Genomic DNA, 11,534 nt, shown 5'->3' on the forward strand with positions numbered 1-11,534 from the left:
TCCCAGACTATGAGAAATAAGATTCTCTGGTCTGATGAGACCAAGATTGAACTTTTTGGCGTTAATTCTAAGCGGTATGTGTGGAGAAAACCAGGCACTGCTCATCACCTGCCCAATACAATCCCTACAGTGAAACATGGTGGTGGGAGCATCATGTTGTGGGGGTGTTTTTCAGCTGCAGGGACAGGACGACTGGTTGCAATTGAAGGAAAGATGAATGCGGCCAAGTACAGAGATATCCTGGAACAAAACCTCTTCCAGAGTGCTCAGGACCTCAGACTGGGCCGAAGGTTCACCTTTCAACAGGACAATGACCCTAAGCACACAGCTAAAATAACAAAGGAGTGGCTTTGGAACAACTCTGTGACCATTCTTGACTGGTCCAGCCAGAGCCCTGACCTAAACCCAACTGAGCATCTCTGGAGAGACCTGAAAATGGCTGTCCACCAACGTTCACCATTCAGCCTGACAGAACTGGAGAGGATCTGCAAGGAAGAATGGCAGAGGATCCCCAAATCCAGGTGTGAAAAACTTGTTGCATCATTCCCAAGAAGACTCATGGCTGTACTAGCTCAAAAGGGTGCTTCTACTCAATACTGAGCACAGGGTCTGAATACTTATGACCATGTGATATTTCAGTTTTTCTTTTTTAATAAATTTGCAAAAATTTCTACATTTCTGTTTTTTTCTGTCAAGATGGGGTGCTGAGTGTACATTAATGAGAAATAAAATGAACTTTTTTGATTTTGGCAAATGGCTGCAATGACACAAAGAGTGAAAAATTTAAAGGGGTCTGAATACTTTCCGTACCCACTGTATATATTTTTTTTATATGCCCCACATTTTTGTTATTTTGTGTTATTATGCCATTTTTATTCATGTTAGGCCTATAATCAGATTAACTCCCGTAATTGCCCTTTTCCAACTACATTTAATGATATTTTGGTTATTGATGGTGATATACCACAATCATTTTAAATTACCCTAAATGTGTTGCTATGATAGTCACCCTGTACCAAACCATAATATTATAACATTTAGGTATTCTCACAAACCCAGAATTATTGTAAAACACTGAGTTTATTTGGGTGCAAATCTAAATTTAGATGCAGATTTAAACTTTTTTAAATTATTTTTCTCCATGAATTTTGGGGGTAGGGCAACATTGACAGGTGTGTGCTCACTAAATGCTTTTTAGGTATTATGTTGATGGCTGTAATGGAAGCCCAGTAAATCTATTGATATGTTTTTTTTACAATAAAGGAGAAGACAGCTTGACAACAACAGAAAATAAATCAGTTGTAGTTGGCTTTGAGCATATCTTTTCAAATGTGGTTTGAGACAGAATAAGGATTTAGCTAATCTCACTTCAAAGCATGAGCAAAGAGAAACCTCCTATCAGTCAACTCTGCACACGTCACCAACCAGTTGACTTACTCATTTACCCTGTGTACTACAGATTTTAAACTGAATATGTATTCAAGTTATGCTGCGATATTTTTTAAAAACGTATCTGTGGATATTTAACATTTGTATTTAATAGGAGTGGTATTGACCTTCTGTCCAACAGTTTTGATGGATAGCTGTTGTTTCTCCCGCTGGTTATCTATCTTTCTTTTGGCTCTCTCTTTTCCTCAGCTATTATTGGTTCAGGCAGTCAGACCAGACCGACTACAGAGTACCATGGCAGCCTTTGCCTCCCAGGCCTTGGGTAAGTGGTTCATGTTAGCTTCTCATTTTTTAGTAGTTATGAGTTTTGCCTAAGTGAGCTTTAGTTAGGTTATGTGCCATTCTATTGTAGTGGAATAAAATAAAATTATATTTATTGTTCATAAGAAAGCAAAAATCACATACAGAGCAGAATTATGCTGCTCTGAAAATGCTCCTCATCTTTATTAATATTTTAGAAGGTTACTCTTTTTTATTTAGACCAAAACCCCAAAAAATGAATATCACACTAATAAATTATGTACACCTTGTCACAGATTTTAAAGGTAAGTAAACCAATAAATAGATTAGCTGCGATCATAAACTGAAGCTGTGTTTTGTACAAAGACATAATTAGTTTAAAATGTGAGCAGTACGAACAGTGTTATATGTTCTGCTAAACGTTCAGTAAAACTCTGAATAATGAGTTATAAAACATTATTGATGACTTGATCTTTTATTCCTTTTGACAAACTACTTTAGGTTTGCACTCATTCTGCTATGTAGATTTGTTTTTCATAAGAAGCTTGCCTTCTGAATTCACACACTTAATGCAGGGCTTCTAAGCCATATTCGTTCACGTCTCATCAATGAGATATCTTTCATCACCATGAGAATACCATTGTCCTTGAGTAAATGCCAGACACTTCTTTGTCTATTTTGTTTTCTTGTTGTCTTCCAACCATACTAACACAAACATGCATACAAGAATGCACATTTTCATAATCACACACATACACACACAATTATGATGTTGCTAGAGAGTTGTTAGTTTATTGTGCTTAATGAGCCCAATCATTCAGTCCAGATAATCCTAATGGGGTGTTGGCTTCTGACTGCACTATCTGGGAAGGTGGTAATTGATGTCAGGTGAGACTAATATCCAAGTTTTCATGTAGGTTTATAGAGCTAAAATTCACTTGTATGTGCTTTGTGACAAGAGTTTTTTTTTGGGTCTGCCTTTTAGCTGGATTGGTTTTGTTTGTTTGAACAAGACCATGTCCATCTGTCCATAGCAGCCTGTGTGTGTGTGTGTGTGTGTGTGTGTGTGTGGCCATTTTAGAGTTGCTCATGATCCAGTTAATGTGAAAAGTAATTTTCCAGACAATTAGGCTGTAAAGTCAAGATTTTAAAAGTTTCTACTTTGATTAGAGTTTTAAAAAATTTACAAAATAAAGCTGTTTAACAAATTGATCAACAAACAACACTCATCGATAAAACTGTCCCTCTTGACAAGATTACACTTTCTATTTCATCTACTGTTTGGTCCTGCACCTGCTCTTGTCAGTCATGCAGTATACCAAATACATGCATGCATTTTAAAAAGCCCTACTAGGTGTGTTAACCTTGGGGAAATCTAAATGCTATGGACATCAGCATCTTTGTCAAATGAATATTCATTAATGAATGAAATCTCAAGGCTGAACATTCCTTATTTTAATGAGAAAACCCAGTAAGTAGAAGTAATGTGCTGCTTCAAATGTTTTTGACAGCAAAATCAACCTGTATGAGTGTAATATTAGGTAACACTGCTTCAAGTCAGTTTGTAGGCACAATTTATGTTTTTACTGAAACCAAATTTGTTTTCAGCTTACAGCCTTAAACTATGAAATATACCCACACCACAGTAAAATCTTCATTGGTGTCACAGGGACCCGTGATTTGTGACAGTAAACTAAAAACTATGACTGTAGCATCAACACAAAAGGCACATACAGTACAATATTATTCGTTATTACTCGAATATTATTATTCGAGTCGTTCTAGTCATCATGATGCTTGGCATGGTTAAGTGAGAGGCATGGTGTCAGAGTGCTCTCCAGAAGAAAACAAAGATGAGCAGGACTCATCTTAGACCAGGAGCAGTCCACCTTATCCTAACCCTACAATAATAATCAGTGTTACCTCTGTGACTGGTTCAAAGTTAAAGTCAGAAAATAGCAGCTGACAGTGCAGTAAGGAAATGTAAAAGCTACCTGCCCCATGTGAAGCTCTTTGGAAACAAATTCATCTTTATGCAAAAATTAGATTTTGTGCACCGTTAATGGAGTCTTTGTCATTTAGCAATATTTTAATGACATTTATGGTAAATACGTGATATACAGTACATTACTGCAAGTAATCTGGTGTACTTTTATATAGTTAGTTCAGCTCTATGGTTGACAAAATACATACAGGGTGTGTGTGATTTTGATGGGTTAAAGGCAGAACACAAATTCTGAGTTGTGCCATTGCCATTGTGACCAGATTTTAAAACAACCTTCACATTACAATACTGACACTTATATGTTAACAAAGAGGTTGGGTCAACGTAGATTTTTTTTTTGGTTGAAAGTAGTTGCCATGGCTGCAGTTACAGGAACATTTTGATGTCTTGGACACTTTCTTGCAGACAACCCGGTAACTTGTGGCACAGAATAACAACATTGCAGTCCGAGCTCTTTATCTCTAACGTGTGTAGTTATCAAGGTAATGTTAGATTCCTCTAACTATCAGGGAACGCTGTCCTGCTTTTCGTATGTAAGTGTAATGTAGCTTGACATTTTTATCTGCAATGTAGTCTTTCTTTTTTATGCCAATGTGACCAGATTTTAAAATCTCTGCCCCGTGTGAGGTTTGAACTCACGACCTTCAGATTATGAGACTGACGCGCTGCCTGCTGCGCCAACGAGGCTCTGTATACGTTTTTTTTTGTTGTTTGGACGTAACTGCCCCGATTTAAAACCTCTTCCCCGTGTGGGGTTTGAACTCACAACCTTCACATTACAATACTGACACTTATATGTTAACAAAAAGGTTGTGTCAACGTTGATTTTTTTGGTCGAAAGTAGTTGCCATGGCTGCAGTTACAGGAACATTTTGATGTCTTGGCCACTTTCTTGCAGACAACCTGGTAACTTGTGGCACAGAATAACAACATTGCAGTCCGAGCTCTTTATCTCTAACATGTGTAGTTATCAAGGTAATGTTTGATTCCTTTTTAACTATCAGGGAACGCTGTCTTGTTTTTCGTATGTAAGTGTAATGTAGCTTGACTTTTTTATCTGCAATGTAGTCTTTCTTTTTTATTTTTTGTTGTTTGCACGTAACTGCCCCGATTTAAAACCTCTTCCCCGTGTGGGGTTTTTTACTAACAACCTTCACATTACAATACTGACACATATATGTTAACAAAGAGGTTGTGTCAACGTTGCTTTTTTTGGTCGAAAGTAGTTGCCATGGTTGCTGTTACAGGAACATTTTGATGTCTGGGCCACTTTGTTACAGACAACCTGGTAACTTGTGGCACAGAATAACAACATTGCAGTCCGAGCTCTTTATCTTTAACATGTGTAGTTATCAAGGTAATGTTAGATTCCTGTAACTATCAGGGAACGCTGTCTTGCTTTTCGTATGTAAATGTAATGTAGCTTGACTTTTTTATCTGCAATGTAGTCTTTCTTTTGTATGCCATTGTGACCAGATTTTAAAACCTCTGCCCCGTGTGAGGTTTGAACTCACGACCTTCAGATTATGAGACTGACGCGCTGCCTGCTGCGCCAACGAGGCTCTGTATACGCTTTTTTTTTTCTTGTTTGGACGTAACTGCCCTGATTTAAAACCTCTTCCCCGTGTGGGGTTTGAACTCACAACCTTCACATTACAATACTGACACTTATATGTTAACAAAAAGGTTGTGTCAACGTTGATTTTTTTGGTCGAAAGTAGTTGCCATGGCTGCAGTTACAGGAACATTTTGATGTCTTGGCCACTTTCTTGCAGACAACCTGGTAACTTGTGGCACAGAATAACAACATTGCAGTCCGAGCTCTTTATCTTTAACGTGTGTAGTTATCAAGGTAATGTTAGATTCCTTTTTAACTATCAGGGAACGCTGTCTTGTTTTTCATATGTAAGTGTAATGTAGCTCGACTTTTTTATCTGCAATGTAGCCTTTCTTTTGTATGCCAATGTGACCAGATTTTAAAACCTCTGCCCCATGTGAGGTTTGAACTCACGACCTTCAGATTATGAGACTGACGCGCTGCCTGCTGCGCCAACGAGGCTCTGTATATGTTTTTTTTTCTTGTTTGCACATAACTGCCCCGATTTAAAACCTCTTCCCCGTGTGGGGTTTGAACTCACAACCTTCACATTACAACACTGACACTTATATGTTAACAAAGAGGTTGTGTCAACGTTGCTTTTTTTGGTCGAAAGTAGTTGCCATGGTTGCTTTTACAGGAACATTTTGATGTCTGGGCCACTTTGTTGCAGACAACCTGGTAACTTGTGGCACAGAATAACAACATTGCAGTCCGAGCTCTTTATCTTTAACGTGTGTAGTTATCAAGGTAATGTTAGATTCCTTTTTAACTATCAGGGAACGCTGTCTTGTTTTTCGTATGTAAGTGTAATGAAGCTCGACTTTTTTATTTGCAATGTAGTCTTTCTTTTGTATGCCAATGTGACCAGATTTTAAAACCTCTGCCCCGTGTGAGGTTTGAACACACGACCTTCAGATTATGAGACTGACGCGCCAACGAGGCTCTGTACACATTTTTTTTTCTTGTTTGGACGTAACTGCCCCGATTTAAAACCTCTGCCCCGTGTGAGGTTTGAACTCACAACCTTCACATTACAATACTGACACTTATATGTTAACAAAAAGGTTGTGTCAACGTTGATTTTTTTGGTCGAAAGTAGTTGCCATGGCTGCAGTTACAGGAACATTTTGATGTCTTGGCCACTTTCTTGCAGACAACCTGGTAACTTGTGGCACAGAATAACAACATTGCAGTCCGAGCTCTTTATCTCTAACCTGTGTAGTTATCAAGGTAATGTTAGATTCCTCTAACTATCAGGGAACGCTGTCCTGCTTTTCGTAAGTAAGTGTAATGTAGCTTGACTTTTTTATCTGCAATGTAGTCTTTCTTTTTTATTTTTTGTTGTTTGCACGTAACTGCCCCGATTTAAAACCTCTTCCCCATGTGGGGTTTTTTACTAACAACCTTCACATTACAATACTGACACTTATATGTTAACAAAGAGGTTGTGTCAACGTTGCTTTTTTTGGTCGAAAGTAGTTGCCATGGTTGCTGTTACAGGAACATTTTGATGTCTGGGCCACTTTGTTGCAGACAACCTGGTAACTTGTGGCACAGAATAACAACATTGCAGTCCGAGCTCTTTATCTCTAACCTGTGTAGTTATCAAGGTAATGTTAGATTCCTCTAACTATCAGGGAACGCTGTCTTGCTTTTCGTATGTAAATGTAATGTAGCTTGACTTTTTTATCTGCAATGTAGTCTTTCTTTTGTATGCCATTGTGACCAGATTTTAAAACCTCTGCCCCGTGTGAGGTTTGAACTCACGACCTTCAGATTATGAGACTGACGCGCTGCCTGCTGCGCCAACGAGGCTCTGTATACGCTTTTTTTTTTCTTGTTTGGACGTAACTGCCCTGATTTAAAACCTCTTCCCCGTGTGGGGTTTGAACTCACAACCTTCACATTACAATACTGACACTTATATGTTAACAAAAAGGTTGTGTCAACGTTGATTTTTTTGGTCGAAAGTAGTTGCCATGGCTGCAGTTACAGGAACATTTTGATGTCTTGGCCACTTTCTTGCAGACAACCTGGTAACTTGTGGCACAGAATAACAACATTGCAGTCCGAGCTCTTTATCTCTAACCTGTGTAGTTATCAAGGTAATGTTAGATTCCTCTAACTATCAGGGAACGCTGTCCTGCTTTTCGTATGTAAGTGTAATGTAGCTTGACTTTTTTATCTGCAATGTAGTCTTTCTTTTTTATTTTTTGTTGTTTGCACGTAACTGCCCCGATTTAAAACCTCTTCCCCGTGTGGGGTTTTTTACTAACAACCTTCACATTACAATACTGACACTTATATGTTAACAAAGAGGTTGTGTCAACGTTGCTTTTTTTGGTCGAAAGTAGTTGCCATGGTTGCTGTTACAGGAACATTTTGATGTCTGGGCCACTTTGTTGCAGACAACCTGGTAACTTGTGGCACAGAATAACAACATTGCAGTCCGAGCTCTTTATCTCTAACCTGTGTAGTTATCAAGGTAATGTTAGATTCCTCTAACTATCAGGGAACGCTGTCCTGCTTTTCGTATGTAAGTGTAATGTAGCTTGACTTTTTTATCTGCAATGTAGTCTTTCTTTTTTATTTTTTGTTGTTTGCACGTAACTGCCCCGATTTAAAACCTCTTCCCCGTGTGGGGTTTGAACTCAAAACCTTCACATTACAATACTGACACTTATATGTTAACAAAAAGGTTGTGTCAACGTTGATTTTTTTGGTTGAAAGTAGTTGCCATGGCTGCAGTTACAGGAACATTTTGATGTCTTGGCCACTTTCTTGCAGACAACCTGGTAACTTGTGGCACAGAATAACAACATTGCAGTCCGAGCTCTTTATCTCTAACATGTGTAGTTATCAAGGTAATGTTAGATTCCTCTAACTATCAGGGAACGCTGTCCTGCTTTTCGTATGTAAGTGTAATGTAGCTTGACTTTTTTATCTGCAATGTAGTCTTTCTTTTTTATTTTTTGTTGTTTGCACGTAACTGCCCCGATTTAAAACCTCTTCCCCGTGTGGGGTTTTTACTAACAACCTTCACATTACAATACTGACACTTATATGTTAACAAAGAGGTTGTGTCAACGTTGCTTTTTTTGGTCGAAAGTAGTTGCCATGGTTGCTGTTACAGGAACATTTTGATGTCTGGGCCACTTTGTTGCAGACAACCTGGTAACTTGTGGCACAGAATAACAACATTGCAGTCCGAGCTCTTTATCTCTAACATGTGTAGTTATCAAGGTAATGTTAGATTCCTTTTTAACTATCAGGGAACGCTGTCTTGTTTTTCATATGTAAGTGTAATGTAGCTTGACTTTTTTATCTGCAATGTAGCCTTTCTTTTGTATGCCAATGTGACCAGATTTTAAAACCTCTGCCCCGTGTGAGGTTTGAACTCACGACCTTCAGATTATGAGACTGACGCACTGCCTGCTGCGCCAACGAGGCTCTGTACATGTAATTTTTTTTTGTTGTTTGCACGTAACTGCCCCGATTTAAAACCTCTTCCCCGTGTGGGGTTTTTTACTAACAACCTTCACATTACAATACTGACACTTATATGTTAACAAAAAGGTTGTGTCAACGTTGCTTTTTTTGGTCGAAAGTAGTTGCCATGGTTGCTGTTACAGGAACATTTTGATGTCTGGGCCACTTTGTTGCAGACAACCTGGTAACTTGTGGCACAGAATAACAACATTGCAGTCCGAGCTCTTTATCTTTAACGTGTGTAGTTATCAAGGTAATGTTAGATTCCTCTAACTATCAGGGAACGCTGTCCTGCTTTTCGTATGTAAGTGTAATGTAGCTTGACTTTTTTACCTGCAATGTAGTCTTTCTTTTTTATTTTTTGTTGTTTGCACGTAACTGCCCCGATTTAAAACCTCTTCCCCGTGTGGGGTTTTTTACTAACAACCTTCACATTACAATACTGACACTTATATGTTAACAAAGAGGTTGTGTCAACGTTGCTTTTTTTGGTCGAAAGTAGTTGCCATGGTTGCTGTTACAGGAACATTTTGATGTCTGGGCCACTTTGTTGCAGACAACCTGGTAACTTGTGGCACAGAATAACAACATTGCAGTCCGAGCTCTTTATCTTTAACGTGTGTAGTTATCAAGGTAATGTTAGATTCCTTTTTAACTATCAGGGAACGCTGTCTTGTTTTTCGTATGTAAGTGTAATGAAGCTCGACTTTTTTATTTGCAATGTAGTCTTTCTTTTGTATGCCAATGTGACCAGATTTTAAAACCTCTGCCCCGTGTGAGGTTTGAACTCACGACCTTCAGATTATGAGACTGACGCGCTGCCTGCTCCGCCAACGAGGCTCTGTACACATTTTTTTTTCTTGTTTGGACGTAACTGCCCCGATTTAAAACCTCTTCCCCGTGTGGGGTTTGAACTCACAACCTTCACATTACAATACTGACACTTATATGTTAACAAAAAGGTTGTGTCAACGTTGATTTTTTTGGTCGAAAGTAGTTGCCATGGCTGCAGTTACAGGAACATTTTGATGTCTGGGCCACTTTCTTGCAGACAACCTGGTAACTTGTGGCACAGAATAACAACATTGCAGTCCGAGCTCTTTATCTCTAACCTGTGTAGTTATCAAGGTAATGTTAGATTCCTCTAACTATCAGGGAACGCTGTCCTGCTTTTCGTAAGTAAGTGTAATGTAGCTTGACTTTTTTATCTGCAATGTAGTCTTTCTTTTTTATTTTTTGTTGTTTGCACGTAACTGCCCCGATTTAAAACCTCTTCCCCGTGTGGGGTTTTTTACTAACAACCTTCACATTACAATACTGACACTTATATGTTAACAAAGAGGTTGTGTCAACGTTGCTTTTTTTGGTCGAAAGTAGTTGCCATGGTTGCTGTTACAGGAACATTTTGATGTCGGGGCCACTTTGTTACAGACAACCTGGTAACTTGTGGCACAGAATAACAACATTGCAGTCCGAGCTCTTTATCTCTAACGTGTGTAGTTATCAAGGTAATGTTAGATTCCTCTAACTATCAGGGAACGCTGTCTTGCTTTTCGTATGTAAATGTAATGTAGCCTGACTTTTTTATCTGCAATGTTGTCTTTCTTTTGTATGCCATTGTGACCAGATTTTAAAACCTCTGCCCCATGTGAGGTTTGAACTCACGACCTTCAGATTATGAGACTGACGCGCTGCCTGCTGCGCCAACGAGGCTCTGTATATGTTTTTTTTTCTTGTTTGCACATAATTGCCCCGATTTAAAACCTCTTCCCCGTGTGGGGTTTGAACTCACAACCTTCACATTACAATACTGACACTTATATGTTAACAAAGAGGTTGTGTCAACGTTGCTTTTTTTGGTCGAAAGTAGTTGCCATGGCTGCAGTTACAGGAACATTTTGATGTCTTGGCCACTTTCTTGCAGACAACCTGGTAACTTGTGGCACAGAATAACAACATTGCAGTCCGAGCTCTTTATCTCTAACATGTGTAGTTATCAAGGTAATGTTAGATTCCTCTAACTATCAGGGAACGCTGTCCTGCTTTTCGTATGTAAGTGTAATGTAGCTTGACTTTTTTATCTGCAATGTAGTCTTTCTTTTTTATTTTTTGTTGTTTGCACGTAACTGCCCCGATTTAAAACCTCTTCCCCGTGTGGGGTTTTTTACTAACAACCTTCACATTACAATACTGACACTTATATGTTAACAAAGAGGTTGTGTCAACGTTGCTTTTTTTGGTCGAAAGTAGTTGCCATGGTTGCTGTTACAGGAACATTCTGATGTCTGGGCCACTTTGTTGCAGACAACCTGGTAACTTGTGGCACAGAATAACAACATTGCAGTCCGAGCTCTTTATCTTTAACGTGTGTAGTTATCAAGGTAATGTTAGATTCCTTTTTAACTATCAGGGAACGCTGTCTTGTTTTTCATATGTAAGTGTAATGTAGCTTGACTTTTTTATCTGCAATGTAGCCTTTCTTTTGTATGCCAATGTGACCAGATTTTAAAACCTCTGCCCCGTGTGAGGTTTGAACTCACAACCTTCACATTACAATACTGACACTTATATGTTAACAAAAAGGTTGTGTCAACGTTGATTTTTTTGGTCGAAAGTAGTTGCCATGGCTGCAGTTACAGGAACATTTTGATGTCTTGGCCACTTTCTTGCAGACAACCTGGTAACTTGTGGCACAGAATAACAACATTGCAGTCCGAGCTCTTTATCTCTAACATGTGTAGTTATCAAGGT

General features: G+C 38.8%; 1 protein-coding gene and 7 non-coding genes across 8 annotated transcripts in view; 1 reads left to right on the top strand and 7 right to left on the bottom strand.

Moving 5' to 3' along the window:
• dync2h1 (dynein cytoplasmic 2 heavy chain 1) overlaps positions 1-11,534 on the top strand; it is a 91,854-nt gene that overhangs the window by 59,724 nt on the left and 20,596 nt on the right. Inside the window, exons 81-82 of the mRNA XM_026313380.1 lie at positions 1,639-1,758; positions 3,298-3,364. Coding sequence (XP_026169165.1) covers positions 1,639-1,758; positions 3,298-3,364 — 187 coding nt within the window. The remainder of the gene's footprint in view (positions 1-1,638; positions 1,759-3,297; positions 3,365-11,534) is intronic.
• trnam-cau (transfer RNA methionine (anticodon CAU)) lies at positions 4,309-4,381 on the bottom strand. Its single transcript has one exon. It is a non-coding gene; the product is annotated as a tRNA-Met (tRNA).
• On the bottom strand, positions 5,184-5,256 carry trnam-cau (transfer RNA methionine (anticodon CAU)). The gene has a single exon. It is a non-coding gene; the product is annotated as a tRNA-Met (tRNA).
• Positions 5,681-5,753, bottom strand: trnam-cau (transfer RNA methionine (anticodon CAU)). Its single transcript has one exon. It is a non-coding gene; the product is annotated as a tRNA-Met (tRNA).
• Positions 7,037-7,109, bottom strand: trnam-cau (transfer RNA methionine (anticodon CAU)). Its single transcript has one exon. It is a non-coding gene; the product is annotated as a tRNA-Met (tRNA).
• trnam-cau (transfer RNA methionine (anticodon CAU)) lies at positions 8,672-8,744 on the bottom strand. Its single transcript has one exon. It is a non-coding gene; the product is annotated as a tRNA-Met (tRNA).
• trnam-cau (transfer RNA methionine (anticodon CAU)) lies at positions 9,551-9,623 on the bottom strand. The gene has a single exon. It is a non-coding gene; the product is annotated as a tRNA-Met (tRNA).
• Positions 10,424-10,496, bottom strand: trnam-cau (transfer RNA methionine (anticodon CAU)). The gene has a single exon. It is a non-coding gene; the product is annotated as a tRNA-Met (tRNA).

The sequence above is a fragment of the Mastacembelus armatus genome, chromosome 13 (assembly GCF_900324485.2).
Source record: "Mastacembelus armatus chromosome 13, fMasArm1.2, whole genome shotgun sequence".
Classification (NCBI taxonomy): Eukaryota; Metazoa; Chordata; class Actinopteri; order Synbranchiformes; family Mastacembelidae; genus Mastacembelus; species Mastacembelus armatus.